Here is a 15,076-nt window from a genome sequence, read left to right as displayed (position 1 = left end):
TGTGCGGCTGAGGTAGGTTCCCGCCTATAATTCTAGTTTAGTTAGTCAGATGCATAATTAATAATAGACTAGTTTAGTTAAGAAAAAAGGAAACTGTTAGAATAAACTAGGGGTGGGCACTTTACCCGATATCCGAAGTGGCACCCGAACCCGATCCGAAAAAACCGAACCGAAATCCGAACCGAAGTAGCAAAATACCCGAACGGGTATTGAATAAGGAGAGATTGGATACCCGAACCCGAACGGATAATACCCGAACCCGAATGGATATCCGAAGATAACCGAACATATGTATAATTAACCTTATGTTTCTAGTTTATATCTCTCATTTTATATAAAATATTTATATTGATACTACACATAATTTAAGTTCATATGATATACATACAATTCCGGAAAAAATGATTTGCTACTCACTTAAAATGCATGTCAAGTTTTTTATTTCAAAAATTAACAAAAAGTTATATCCAAAATTTAAAAAAAAATAACTAAATTAGTGCCTTTTTAGTTTTAAAATGTTATATCCAAATCTATTAACCATTCAATCTATTAAAAATAAAAAATTAGTTAACTAAAAGTTATATTTTTAAATACAATAAACTTGAGAAATGAAAATTTTAATATTTTTTTTCAAAATCTAAATATCCGAACCCGATCCGAAATAACCGAATCCGAACTAAAAATACCCGAACCCGACCCGAAGTACAGAAATACCCGAACAGGTTCTAGACCTCTATACCGAAATACCCGAAAATCCAAAATACCCAACCCGAACCCGAACGGGTACCCGAACACCCACCCCTAGAATAAACTGTTTTGGTAATAGAAACTCTTCTATTGTGTTATAAAAAACATAAAACTGTCTCCCAATGTAATATTCTCTTCTTTCTTCCTCTTCGAATCCCAATCACTCTATCTTCTCTCTCACTTTTGATCTCCATCTCCTTCTCTTTACAAAGAGGTTGATATCTGGCGTGGGAGTAATCGTTTCGGATCCATGGCTACAAAGCCAGCTCATGCAAGTCGAGCTTCATTCTCTCAATTCCAAGGTAACTCTGAATCCATGGCTATGCAATCTCGTTTTTCAATCTGTATATAAACCTTTCGGATTCGTGTTTTAGTTTGCGGCGTTGAAGAATTAGAGAAATAAGGTTACGTTAGAGGATCTTCCACCTGTGTTGGTGAAGGTGAAGTCACTCACCTATGCGTTCAAGGAGAAAGAAATCAAAGAGATCTTACCAGATTTGGCTTCTGATTAGTTTTGTGAATCCCTTTCGATGTCTTAAATGTGTTTCTTGGACTCGAAGATAACTAAGATAATGTTTGTTTGTATGAGCTTGTGAAAGATGGTGTGCTTCTATGGTAAATGTAGAGTTTTTTTCATTGAATTGCATCTTAGATATGGTTTCTGGGGGTTTGACTTGATTCTTTTTTTGGCACAGTAAGTTTATTAATATAGCAGTTTATTAATATGGCAATTCCTGGGACGATTGATGAACGAGCCATCAACACGAAGAGAGTACTTAACTGTGGGAGAGAGATGAAAATCATACGCTCTGTCTCAACTCTGCTAGAGCTGTTGGAAGCAACATGGTTAATATTGGGACACATGACCTAGCTGAAGGATGGGTATGCTTTGCTTGCTTGATTTTTAATATATGATGTTTAGACTGCTAGAGAAGATTGTGACCACTGAATAAATTTTCTTGCAGCCTCATCTTGTGCTTGGATTGATCTCACAACTCATAAAGGTCCACACTTGTTTCTCTATACTCATATTCCTTTGTATTTGTGCTTGATGATTTATTAACTAATCTTGGGAACTGCAGTTTCAGCTCCTCGCTCATCTTAGTTTGAAGAAGATGCCTCAGCTTATTGAGTTGGTGGTGAGGACAACCAAGTAATGATTAAGCATATCTCTTTTTGAATTTTGACTAATGTATATGTGTGTTGTAAATAACAATAAATAGTTTCATGTCTGTTGCATGATATAGAAGAACTTCTGAGATTACTCCCGGAGAAAATCTTACTCAAATGGTTGAACTTCCATCTCTAGAAAGGTGGCTACAAAAAAACCATTGGAAACTTTTCTTCAGATTTGAAAGCATATATATAGTTTTCCAAGTACCAACTAGATTTATGTTTTTCTTTCATGTTTATTTAAAATTTTTAATTATAAATTTGTATTCCTATTTTTAATATGTTTTTATGTCATATTTGTTTAAATTTTATAAAATCCAACAATTTATGAGTTTTTTAAAATTTAAATCTAATAATTCAATTTCTAAAATTAAAAGAAAAAAATGATTTTTAAAAACCTGAGAGGAGTTCTACCATTTAATTAAAGAGAAAACAGCCATTAAAATCCCAAACTTTCAGATTAAAGCCAAAAAAACCTCAAACTCATGTTTAAGCCAAAATAATCACCAACTTTCAAATATTGGTCATTTTAAATTTCATATTTTGTTGACTCGGTCATTTAAGAGCTCCGAATAGTCAACCGTTAAATTTGATTAAAAATAAATGCATGTTAACTCTATAAACGACATCATTTTAAAAATCGATTAAAACATTGATCAACCGAGGTTTTGTTTTCTTCTGAAACACTTAAAACATTTCTTTCGCGAGACCAAAGTGAAGAAGATGAAGTTGATTTGGGGCTCTAGTTTTGCGAAAGAGATGATTTGAGTGTTTCCAGAAGCAAAAAGACGTCATTTAATCAATGTTTTAATCAGTTTTATAAGAAAAATATTGTTTGGATAGTTAATAGACGTTTAGTTTTAATTGATTTTAACAATTGACTATTCGGGTTTCTTAAACGGCAGAGTCAACAAAATATGAGAATTAAAATCTATATATATATAAAATTGTTTGCCTCTCTCCTGTGCCTCCAGCCTGGAAAGTCGAAGCTTCTGGTGTCAACACGTGTCCCACCTTGCCAAAACACATCGTTTCATTTAAGTTATTCTATGTACAGGTGGGCTTCGTGTTCTTTATGGGCCTTATTTCTTGCACAACTGACCCAGCCCGTGCTGATACCTCTAAGTGAAAACACGGCGTTTTAATATTAGGGTTGAACCAGTTTTTATCTTCGTCGTTCTTGATTGAGTAACAACCTCGAATTTGATAGCGTTCTTCCATCTTCTTGCTGACGATCCCAAGCTACCTGTTACAGATTCATCCTTGATTTGAAGGTTGGGCGTTATTCTTCCACAGTCTGGGTCTGACTTTTAAAGTTCCGGGAAGAGAGAACGTGATACGCGGTGGTGAGAGCATATAGGTGTGGACATGCTTCTCCTCGGCGCTAAGGTTATTCCGTTCTTTATACTCATGATCATCGGAGTTTTTAAACAAAATCCAGTGTCTAATCTCAGAATTTTCATACTTTTGTTTCCAAATCTTTATTTTAACTTCCTGCAGTGAAGTGGTTGAGGACTGTAATAGTAGTGCACAAGCCGCAGGGTTGCTTCTCAGAGTAACTATAAGCTTTGGCAATGAGTGTAGTTTTGACTTTACTAACGTTTCATGTTATTTTCTGAGTCTTCTTGGATTTGGTTTTGTTTGCTTTACGAAAGATCATTAAGCAGGCTAAAAGGGAGAATGAAAGATTGTTTGCTTTGAGTTGAAACTTCTAAGTTAACTCTAATCTTATTCTTTTAGGCAACTGGTGCTATGGCTCAAATTCTGCGCAGAAGATAGCGTCTCAAGAACCAAGTGTGAGTAGTACAGCAGTAACAGTTATGTGATCTCAAACTCAATATACTGAGATGATGCTAATGCATGATTTGTTCTTGGATTTTCTCACAGGATTATACAAATATGTCCCATGTGACTGGTTAGACAGATTCCATTTCCATTTATTCAAATAACTTGAAACAAACTGTAGTCTCAGATGTGAGGTTAACTCTGGTAAGTTTCAATGTTTTTACTACAATGGTTATATGTATTGAAGTTGGAAGCTTATCTTTTGTCTGTGTTCAATTTTTTCCATATTTTTATTCAAAAGAAGATGAGGAAATCACCATGGATAGGTTTCAGAATGGTAAGTTTTCTTTACTGTATTAAAGTTAGTTTTGTGGTTTTGTTACGACTTCTAAATTGATATTGTTATTTTAGAGTTGGAGAAATCAAACGCCACTGGGTTGAATGATCAAAAGGCCAACAGTGAAGCTGATGAAAAGGCCAACATTGAAGCTGGTGAATCTGAGGCAGATGACAAAGATAAATCTGACTCTTAACTCTGATGTGGTAAATTTAAATTCGTTTTAATTAGTGCAAAGTTTAGTTTTCTTTTTGATGGGTTGAGAGTAGCATTGACTCACTTAATTTTTTTGAAAGCTATGATCTGTATACTGATTTTGCTTTATTTAGTTTTAGATGGGTTCAGATGACGATGAGGATGACTCGGAAAAAGAAGAGGAAACACCTTAAAGGTATTTTCCTAAAGAACTGGTTCTTTGCAAGAGCTTACAAACATTTTAGCTTTGAAAGCTTGTGAAATTTGGATCAATAATGCAAGGAATAAAGAGTGGAACCACTGAGCAAGAGACCCAATGGTGGAGCAATAAACAACAACAACACAAATGTGTCAAAGAATCCAAAGATGCAAGTCAGCATAAGCCGTTAGGTAACTAAACCCAACTAAAGCTAGAGCTGTAAAAGCTCAAAACTTTGAATATGAACAGTTGGATTAATGTTTGGTTACAAACTAACTTGGTGCAGGAGGGAATACATGCACAAGTGCGGCGGTGTTTGTCCTCCAAAAAGAAACCAGAGAACGAGCCAAGTCACATTTTTCATAAAAAGTTTTAATACTTTTTTCCTATTGGTGAATGGTTGAGTGGGTGAGTGAGGATTTGAGTTTAATAGGCTAAATATCTAGGATTCAATATTTATTTTAACTGCATTGAGTTATCGAGGGATGTGGTTTACAGTTTTTTGAAAGTATGGTTTTTTATTGATTTTTATTTAACGTTTCACTTTAAATAAAATATTTTATTAGATTAAGAATTTGAAATGAATTTATTTTTTCCTTAAAATATTTTTAATTGGATTCATCTTCTACAAGAATATAAGAAATACAATGTTATTTTATTAATCATTTGTAAAAGTTCTTTCAAAGTTCTCATAACATTCGAATAAATATTAACAATACATCAAATTCTCTATAAATAATCTTTAAGTCTAACAATACATCAAATAGTTATGGTTTTCTATTTTTTTTTGGTTTAACCTAAATTTTGGTGATAAAAAAAAAGAAAAAAATTTGATAATAGAAAAAAGGAAACAATTACGAAATTTATTATTTTTCAGATTTTTGTTAATGTGAATTTGAAGAATCATAAAAATAACAAATATTTTTAATGATACTTGCTTATTGTTCTTTAAAAAAAAATTGAATTTTCTTTTTCGATTTTTTTAAAATTATAAAATTTAAGAAGAAATTTATTAAAAATCTAATAAATTCAAGAAAATAAAATATTGTGAACAAAGTAAAATACTTATAATATTTATGAATTGTTTTAATATAATAACAAATATATAATTTGTAAAAAAAGAGAAGTAAATTTTGTAGTAAAAATAGTAAAAATTATAATTAAAAACAAACTAAAATTTATTAAAATTTAAAATGTATTTGTACTGTTTCTTTCATTTGCTGATCCGTCCGTAGGGCGGGTCCGGCCCTAGTGACTAATATTTGAAAGTTGATGATTTTTTTGACTCAAACATAAGTTGAAGGTTTTTTTGGTTTTAATTTGAAAGTTCAAGGTTTTAATGACTGTTTTCTCTTTAATTAAAGCGTATATTTTAAATTTGTGTCGGATTATGTTTTTCTTTTCTTGGAGGGGGATCAAATGTGCCACGTGGCATGTTGCATGAGAAGTAGTGTGCGTTTCCGAGAAAGAAAACAAATCATCGCGCTTCTTCTCCTACCATACCAATGTCGCTGCAGATTCAGACGATACATCTTCTAATCACTTTCTAAAAACAAACAAGACAGAGAACTAGGGGAAACCAAAATTAGAGAGAAATGGCTCAGTCGAAACCAAAGGGCGACGCTCCGTTCCGGTTCCCGAAATGCGAAGCCTCTGTTTTACCCGACCCATCTCGCTTCTTCAGCAACCATCTCCTCTCAAACCCTCTTCCTACTAACTCTTTCTTCCAGAACTTCACTCTCGGTAAAGACGACCAACCTGAGTACTTCCACCCTTACCTCATCAAACCGGCGAAATCATCACTCTCCATCTCGTACCCATCTCTGTTTCATAACTCAGACTTCTTCCACGAGGTTTTCAAACCGGACATTACCATCTCCGGTTCACCCATTGACCAGAGTTCCAAACAAACTCATCAGATCTCTTCATTCAGCGATCTCGGCGTCAATCTTGACTTCCCTTACTCTAATCTCAGATTCTTCCTCGTCAGAGGAAGCCCGTTCATCACCTTCTCGGTCTCCTGCAACAAGATCACAATCTCAACAAGCCACGAGTTCGTGTCCTTTTCCGGAAACAGCTCGTGTACAAAGTACACAGCCAAGCTTAACAACAACCAAACATGGTTGATTTACACCACTACGCCTACTAAACTAACCAAAAAAGACAACTCCTCGATTCATTGCCGTGGCGAGTTTTCCGGTTTAATCCGAATCGCTGTGTTACCTAACTCCAAACCAGATTTCGAACCGATCCTCGACCGGTTCAGTCGCTCTTACCCGGTTTCCGGCGACGCTGACTTCACAACGCCCTTCACTTTAGAGTACAAATGGGAGAAGAGAGGCCACGGAGATCTCCTGATGCTCGCGCATCCTCTTCATCTAAAGCTATTGTCAGAATCAGCCACCGTACTAGACAAAATCAAATACAAAAGCATCGACGGAGACTTAACCGGTGTTATCGGAGATTCATGGGTTCTTAAACCGGACACTGTTTCAATTACGTGGCATTCACTCAAAGGAGTGAAACAAGATTCGTCACGCGAAGAGATCATCTCAGCTCTCATCAAAGACGTTATCGCATTAAACTCTTCCTCTCCCGTCTCGAGTTGGACTTATCACTACGGGAAAGTGATAGCGAGAGCGGCGAGGCTGGCTTTGATCGCTGAAGAAGTCTCATATCTCCACGTGATCCCAGAGATCAGTAAGTACTTAAAGGACAAGATCGAGCCGTGGCTTGACGGGAGCTTCGGACCAAACTCGTTTGTGTATGATCCTAAATGGGGAGGTATTATCACAACGCAAGGAGGGAAAAATGCACGAGAAGATCACGGGTATGGGATTTACAATAATCACCATGTTCATCTAGGTTACTTTCTCTACGCGATCGCTGTGCTCGTTAAGATCGATCCTTTGTGGGGGAAGAGATACAAATCTCATGCGTACGCTCTTATGGCGGATTACATGACGTTGGGGAGGAAGTGTGGTGGTTATGATTCTGTTTTCCCCCGTTTGAGATGTTTTGACGTTTTCAAGCTACACTCTTGGGCGGGAGGGTTGACTGTATTCGCCGACGGGAGGAATCAGGTGTGTCCGAGCGAGGCTGTGAACGCTTATTACTCAGCTGCTTTGTTAGGTTTAGCGTATGGTGACGTTCATGTTGTTGCGGCGGCTTCGACGATCATGTCGCTTGAGATCCACGCCTCGAAAATGTGGTGGCAGGTAACGGTTTTCAAACCAAGTCATTCGAATAAACCGAATTGGGTTGTGTCTTAGATTTTAGTCCGGTTTGTTTGGTTTATAAGAGGGGACACTTATAGAAATCAAATGAAAAAAAAATGAATAACTAGGAAGTTTTTTTTTTGAAACACTTCCTAGTTATAATTAAAACTTCCTAGTTATAATCCTCTAAAATGTTTGGTTTTTTTTGAAACTAGGAAGTACATCAAAGAAATTACACATTTTTGGGAATAATTAGGTGAGTTTCTACTTTATAATTAAAATTTTATTTGACAAAACAGTTACCAAATCAGTTTTCCAATTTTCTATTGTTGATGGGTTTGATTTAAGCTATTTTTTTTTTTGGTTATGTAATTGTTGTAGTTGGATCAGGTTAATTTTTCTTTGTTACAACTTGCAATTGTTAGATCGTTGCGGTTCGGCTTTGGGTTCGACGAAACCGGAAATCTGAAATGAACCAAACCAAAACATAAGATATATCATATATTTGTTAACCAGATTCAAACCAAATTGCTGGAATAGTAGCTAGTAATCAAATTTGCCTACTGTTTTTCTTTTTTTGGTGTGCAGGTGAAAGAAGATGACACGATATACCCAAAAGAATTCACTGCCAAGAATCGTTTGGTTGGGGTATTATGGTCAACAAAGAGAGACAGTAGCCTATGGTTCGGTGATAAGGATATTAAGCTAGATGGACTTCCAACCTAAAACCAATTGGTGCTAAGTGGAGTGACTCATCTATCTTATATATTGTTTAGGATCCCTTCCAATATCCGATGTGGGACATTTATCCCTAATACGCCCCCTCGAGATGATGGCTCTTTGAGCGTCAATCTCGGAATGCTCGGGCAAGGATCGATGGGCCGACTTTGGGCTGGATCGATAATGGATCGGATTGGACTGCGTGGATCGGGCTCTGATACCATATTAAGCTAGATGGACTTCCAACCTAAAACCAATTGGTGCTAAGTGGAGTGACTCATCTATCTTATATATTGTTTAGGATCCCTTCCAATATCCGATGTGGGACATTTATCCCTAATAAAGGAGTGGAAAGAGTGTCGGCTTGGTCAACAGTTATTACCGTTGACTCCCGTTTCGGAAGTCCTCTTCTCCGATGTTAAATTCGTGAAGCAGCTCGTGAAGTGGACTTTGCCTGCGTTGAAGAGAGACGGCGTTCAAGATGGTTGGAAAGGCTTTGTTTATGCTTTGGAAAGTGTTTACGACAAATATGAAGCTTTACAGAAGATTCGAGGATTACATGAGTTTGACGATGGAAACTCTCTGAGTAATCTATTGTGGTGGGTTCACAGTAGAGACTAGAGACGCTGGTCATGAAGTCTAGTAATAATAATTAAAGCTAAGATTCTGCAGTACAATTCTTAAGTATTATCAGACGTGTGTGTGATCATGAAGCTAAACATTTGATTTGAGTTTATTAAAATGTTTTATTTAAGGAACCTTAACTTTGCCCGCATTGTTGTAGTCAATCGGTAGGTGAAATCTGGAGATGTGCTAAAACACTTATTCCGGAATTCAAGCTCTTTTGAATTAAAATCAGGTTTTAGGTTTTAGTCCATGCAGTTTAATGGTAATCCGGTAATAGATTATTCACAATATAGTGGTCTTTCGAAGAAAAATCTACTTTCTTACACTAAATGTGTTCCTATAGAAGCTTATAGTACAAAAAAAAGAGGAAAATGACTAGCATTTTCTTCACAATCAAAGAATAAATGAATCATTAAATACAAAAAGATTGAATAAAATTAGGAGTATATAGTTGACATCTTATTTTCATACAATCAAAACTTTTCCACAACTCTCAAGAGACAGAGAGATGCTGTGACCAAATGAATCCTCCCCAGTAAGCTTCTTCTTCTGATCCCTGTGGACACTAAGTCTAAAAGCTCTGTTCCACCAACCTCTAAACATCATTAGCTTCAATCTCAACCTCCTCGGCCTTACACTTCAGGTTAACAAATACTTCAAGAGCTTCTCTCATCCACCAGTTCTGACACACCTCTCTCGCTTCATCCAAACCAACCCATCTCCGTTGTCTAGTCTCCGCCTCAGGCCACCGCTCATACTCTTGGTCAACAAGCAACGCAAACATGTAACCTTCGTGAATCACGCTCTGTCTTTTACTCTTGTATTGCCATTTCCCAAGCTTTTCCTCGAGCTCTCCCGTTACACCAGCTTCCTCTATCGTCTCTCTCAAAGCTGCTTCCTCCATAGACTCATCAATCTCCCAACCTCCTTTTGGGAATAACATTCCTTTGCCCTTTTGAGCACTGATAAGGAGAAGTTCGATCTCTTTTGTCTCGGTTCCATTGCCTTGTCGTTTCTTGTATCTGTACGGAACGCATCTGCGGAGATTTGACCAAATTTAAAAAAAAATATGAGATTCCCAAATGAACAGCGATAGATAGAGAGTGACGTCAAAGGTGGAAAAACTTTTCAACACGTGTTTGACGTACCCGACGACTTGACGATAGCCTTCGTTATCGTAACGCTGCAAATCTCTCCCGGTGCGAGAGACGAGAGAGACAACCTTCTCGATCTGCGCTGGAACAACCTTAGACGGGATGGTCTCGAAGATGGGAGATAGGTACGAGGCGACGTTTGATAAGTTTGACACGATAAGAGACACAGAGAAGCCTGTCATTTTTTGAATCCCTCTTTTGACCCACTAATTGAGAACAGGAGAGAGGGTTGGAATCAAAAGGCTCTGTTCTCGAATTCGAGAGGATCGATATAAGGAAGAGAGAGAGAATGGATAAGCAACAATAAAGAGAGAGAGAGAAGCGATTTTGTTAAGATGGTTCGGTTTTAGAACTGTCTTTATATGGAAAACCACACGAGATATTGGAACCTCTCACGCGCTTCAGACGTTTCGTCCAACCTCTTTTTGTTTTTGTTTTACAATATCAACTCGCTATATATATTTTTAGAATTATATAATGTATAAATATATATATATATATATATGTTTTATTTTATTTTAGTTTTTGAGAAAGGTCTAATATAATATTTGACTGGCTATTAAATTGATTTCCACAGTTAATGAATTGATTTTTCTAGGTTTCTTGGCTAACTGAATCTAGCTTAACTGTTTTATTTCTCTATTTTGAGATTTGTTGTTTTGTTATTGAGCTAACTCTCAGCTTAATTGATTCTGAATCTTAAATTTTTTTAACAAAATAGAGACTTTGTTAGTTACAACAAACCATGAGGTATGTAAATAACCATTTAAAAGTTAATATAAATTGATACAAAAGTCTACAGAACATTCGATTTTTTTCCAGGTCTACGGAACATTCGATTCTACTGACAAATCGATAAGCCATGTTTTTGTTGTTCTTCTAGATTTTTGTTTAATTTTTTCGTCAAGAAAAATCAAACTTAGATCGCTATTAAAAAAAGTCAACTCGTTAACGACCAAAAACAGAAAAATCTCGGCACAGACACGGGAGAAGACACAAAATGGAAGACGTAGGAGACACGCGCACTATGAGCGCATGGGGAAGCTGTGCAAGTGGGTTCCTCATTTTTGTCTGTTTATGCTTTTTCGGACAGAAAAAATACTAAAAAGAGTGTGTGCTCATCCACAAACTCCTGACGCAAACACGCTATTAGGCGAGGCCCCTCCTCTAGTCTATCTAAGGTGACTCTTGTTGCTTTGTCATCCTCATTTTTTTTTCTAGAAGCCCAAACATGGATACAACCGATAAGCTTTTATTTTAAATGGGCCTTAACCTAGCATCAGTATTTTTGAATTGGATTGAACACTAATCATCAGTATTTTCTGTCTGTGTTCTTATCACAGATTATTTAATGCTAAAAGCTTGCTTATGTATGAATTATGATATACCTATACTCAGGTAGGTGTGTAGACTTTGGCCTAGGACGAAAAAAATATGCAGGTCCTTTCTATAATATTCCTTCTTTGGTTATTAGATCGGCTGGCGAAATCTTTATATTCAGAGCATCTGCTATGGTTCCAATTAAGTTCTCAAATCTATATTAATTAAACGTTCAAAACTTAACATGTATGTTTATAAATATATACGTACCAAAATAGTTGTACCTAAAATCTGGTTTACCAGAAACCAGCGTCTACGTTGACCATTATCTTTTTTATCGGATGGAAAAAACACCCAGACTCAGTATAGCTGTCGGGTTAATACTACAAGAAACAATATCCAGTCAAAATTAGTTACTTGCATGTGAGGTTATCTCAAACTATGTAATTTTTTCTGTTAGGAGTCTGATTTTGTTTCAATGAAACTGCTAAACTACTTGTTCTTAAAAGTTGATATAGAGATTGGGCCAATCTCTATAATTCAAATGTATAATTAACCAATGATTCCAACTAAAATTCAGTATATCGTGAATATATTCATGTATTTAGGCCTCAATTTTTCTTCATAACTCGGACAAAAAAAAAACTAGGGAAACAAAAATAAATAACAAAATGTACTCGTCTAAGATTAATAATATAGTAAAATAATTAACGATCGATCTTCAAGATTTTATTCATTTAGCTCTCGACGATCGTCTCCAATCCAGGTCTCCAAGATCCATAGTTCAATTCGCATAGTACCTTCTCTTCAAGAGTGTCTCTTATTTCCACACCATCATGATCATGGTGATCATCTTCATTACTCGATGATGAGTTTCTTCTTTTGTCTCCAGACACTGGAAACATACAAACAGGGAATACTCTCTTCAAATGGTTATACCGGCTCTCGTTGAGTATCTCTGCTGCTTTCTCGGAGATGAGAGCGAGTTCTTCGTGTGTTAAGACGGAGAAGAGCATGTCTGTCGGAAGGAGAAGGTAGAGATGTCGTCTCGGCCGCAAAAACTCGTCGGGAGATACGGCGGTGACTCGGTGGCCTATTTGGAGAAGTGTAGAGTCGGTGATGAATTGACCGGAGTTTTGAGAGACGATATCTAAAGCTTTGATGGGCTTTGAGAAAACGTCGAGCGTTCCGGTGAAAGGAGATAATATTTTGACTACTCCTGATGATGTGATCAATGGTGCGCATGAAGATGTGTTTCCCATTATTGTGATATAAAAGTAGAATTAAGAACGAGAGAAAGAGAAGGTCGCATACACAAAGAGAGAAGTTTCTCAGAAATGGGATGGCTTTTATAATTATGTGTATACATTATTAGTTTATGGATTAAGAGGTGATTAAGTGTTAATTATTCTTTCAGCTGGTTGTGTACAACTCACAGGTCTGGGTGTATCTTCCTCTCTCCGGTTTATACTTGTCGCTTCTTAACTTTATTGGGGGCTTTATCCGATAGATATAGTAATCAAATTACAAAAAGTAAGGTTTTCGTTGATCAGTTTAATTCATTAATTCACATATATCTGGCTGCTACTTAATTAATAATTATCATATAATCAAGTCAAACTCGATAATTAATCAGATTCATCCCTTATAAGACCAGCTCCATTGTCTATCTATCTTTAGTTCTACCAAACACTAGAAATTACTAAAATACAATGTATATTCAGTATTGGTCCAACATTTTTAAAATTTTCTTGATGCCCCAAGCTAAACTAAAATTTTATATCCTTGTTATTTATGTAAATTTTTTATAATGCCCCGTATACAACTAAAATGATCGGTTAAAATTATGATTTTTAATGGTCGGTTCCTCGGATATACTCCAGACTTTAGAACTTTTTGTCGTGACAAATGTCATTTAGAACTAAATGTTCTTATTCAGCTCTGGGTACTTGTAAACCCTCGTTCAAACGAATGCACTTTTTATTTTACGTATATTAAAAATTTTAAATGATCATAAAATCAAAAGTTATGGCTTAACGATTTTCTTACATTTTACACTACGTATAACAAAGAAGCACATGGATGAAGCCATGAAGGATGGGTTTGATTGGGATAAGCTGGGCGATTGGGCTGAGCTCGAGTCACGACGCTACCTAACTCATCATCAGACATGGCTTCTCTTGTTTCGGTTTCCTTTTTATTTACATTTTTTTACTTATTATAATATTAATTAGTTTATCTGTTTTTAGAATTTCCAAAAGCCAAAAACAAAGATTACATAAGTAGGTACCATGAAACAAATAGGAATATCATAATATACAAATACAGCTCATTAGATATCTGGATACATCATACATGTATAGATGTATCTTTGTTAGTTGCGACATTTTTAAAAAGCATGCCATATGTGAGAATGTATTATGTAGATTTGATTATCAGAGTTAACTCATGTGGCTACGAACATATATTTAGCTCCACCCTCCAGATTATAATTTTCAGTATATACTTTCTAATTGATTACGAAAATTACATACAAACAATTTAGTAGCGATGATAAAAAGCTAATTAGTATGTATAAAATTTTTGTTGAGCACTCTTAACTTATGCCTTCATACGGGGATAAAAAAAAACACACTAATGTGCATGTGTATATGTTTATGCGGCTGTATGTTTGCTTGCAGATATGCATTTGTCGCTGTCAGTGGTTCGAATTATATGATTTTATTTGTAAAGTGTCCTGGACTTCAGACTCTACTTGTTTTGTATTCTTGCTCATTTTTTATTATTTGAATCAATCTTACAAATAAAAAAACTATACCGGATCCATTTGATGAACTGTCACAAGATTTCCTACTCAATTATATCTTAAAAAAGCACAGTCACAAACACTTGGATAAAATTATATAAAAACGTTAGTTATAATCAAAGTAAAAAGGGGATCTCAAGTAGCTATCGTCAACATATTTTAACAGGGAATCATTTCCTATTACATTATCCGGGAGTTGCAACGTCAAAATCTCGACAGTAGCTTAAAAACTAGCTTCCAAAAACGTTAGCTATCAGACTAACGAGGTATATACCTATTTTAAACATATTGTATACTTGACATATGTATACTATACACCAGTATATGTAAAATTAATAGTTTGAAGTAGTAACCTCATAGTATCACTAATTCATAGTTCATATCGACTTGTGGTAATGTACATGTTTTTTTTTTTGGTGAATACAAGGGAGAAAAACCTCCCAAGTTTAATTTATTTCAAAACAAAAAACGTACTACTCGACCACATGCTTCAACTTAGGTGGGCCTGAACCATCCTCAATCAACAAGAGACTAACTTCTACTGGAACAACATCAAAAATATGAAATCCTAACGCTAGAGAAAAAGCATAAGTAGCCAAGCCATCTGCAAGACCATTAGCTTCTCTGTAGACGTGTTTAAAACGGACTATCCAGTCCCTAGAGATAAAGCCATAGCACAATCGTACTAGGAAGGACAAAGGATGCGTCTCTGCAATCTCTGTGGTAATGTACATGTTTGTGATTGCATTACATGTACACAAAAAATAAATTAAAACAAAAACCGTAATGAGATGA

The 15,076-nt window shown here is 35.8% G+C and overlaps 3 protein-coding genes across 3 annotated transcripts; 1 reads left to right on the top strand and 2 right to left on the bottom strand.

The window, feature by feature from the left end:
- The first annotated feature begins 738 nt into the window (after positions 1-738).
- On the top strand, positions 739-9,707 carry LOC103872595 (probable endo-1,3(4)-beta-glucanase ARB_01444). Its single transcript, XM_033272226.1, has 13 exons — positions 739-1,049; positions 1,122-1,362; positions 1,443-1,629; positions 1,713-1,751; positions 1,830-3,716; positions 3,808-3,909; positions 4,007-4,042; positions 4,117-4,248; positions 4,372-4,433; positions 4,520-4,627; positions 4,723-7,654; positions 8,243-8,350; positions 8,720-9,707. The coding sequence occupies exons 11-13, from the start codon at positions 6,032-6,034 to the stop codon at positions 8,993-8,995; spliced, it is 2,007 nt and encodes a 668-aa protein (XP_033128117.1). The 5' UTR covers positions 739-1,049; positions 1,122-1,362; positions 1,443-1,629; positions 1,713-1,751; positions 1,830-3,716; positions 3,808-3,909; positions 4,007-4,042; positions 4,117-4,248; positions 4,372-4,433; positions 4,520-4,627; positions 4,723-6,031; the 3' UTR covers positions 8,996-9,707.
- LOC103872594 (nudix hydrolase 4) lies at positions 9,355-10,590 on the bottom strand. Its single transcript, XM_009151026.3, has 2 exons — positions 10,150-10,590; positions 9,355-10,038 (listed from the first exon to the last, which is right to left on the bottom strand). Exons 1-2 carry the CDS (start codon positions 10,335-10,337, stop codon positions 9,597-9,599), a joined length of 630 nt encoding a protein of 209 aa, XP_009149274.1. The 5' UTR covers positions 10,338-10,590; the 3' UTR covers positions 9,355-9,596.
- LOC103872592 lies at positions 10,590-14,890 on the bottom strand. The gene has a single exon (XM_033272264.1). It carries the CDS (start codon positions 12,735-12,737, stop codon positions 12,213-12,215), a length of 525 nt encoding a protein of 174 aa, XP_033128155.1. The 5' UTR covers positions 12,738-14,890; the 3' UTR covers positions 10,590-12,212.
- Positions 14,891-15,076: the final 186 nt, after the last annotated feature.

Source organism: Brassica rapa, chromosome A06, assembly GCF_000309985.2.
Source record: "Brassica rapa cultivar Chiifu-401-42 chromosome A06, CAAS_Brap_v3.01, whole genome shotgun sequence".
In the NCBI taxonomy this organism is placed as follows: domain Eukaryota; kingdom Viridiplantae; phylum Streptophyta; class Magnoliopsida; order Brassicales; family Brassicaceae; genus Brassica; species Brassica rapa.
The sequence above is the reverse complement of the archived record's forward strand: the minus strand, read 5'-3'. Positions and strand labels throughout refer to the sequence as shown.

What these genes read in the sequence shown, in the direction of transcription:
- LOC103872595 (XM_033272226.1), top strand. Translation starts at nt 6,032, where the DNA reads ATGGCTCAGTCGAAACCAAAGGGCGACGCTCCGTTCCGGTTCCCGAAA. An exon ending in CCTCGAAAATGTGGTGGCAG is followed by an intron (nt 7,655 to 8,242) that starts GTAACGGTTTTC and finishes TTTGGTGTGCAG; the next exon opens with GTGAAAGAAGATGACACGAT. An exon ending in GCCTATGGTTCGGTGATAAG is followed by an intron (nt 8,351 to 8,719) that starts GATATTAAGCTA and finishes TCCCTAATAAAG; the next exon opens with GAGTGGAAAGAGTGTCGGCT.
- LOC103872594 (XM_009151026.3), bottom strand. Translation starts at nt 10,337, where the DNA reads ATGACAGGCTTCTCTGTGTCTCTTATCGTGTCAAACTTATCAAACGTC. An exon ending in GGCTATCGTCAAGTCGTCGG is followed by an intron (nt 10,039 to 10,149) that starts GTACGTCAAACA and finishes AAATCTCCGCAG; the next exon opens with ATGCGTTCCGTACAGATACA.
- LOC103872592 (XM_033272264.1), bottom strand. Translation starts at nt 12,737, where the DNA reads ATGGGAAACACATCTTCATGCGCACCATTGATCACATCATCAGGAGTA.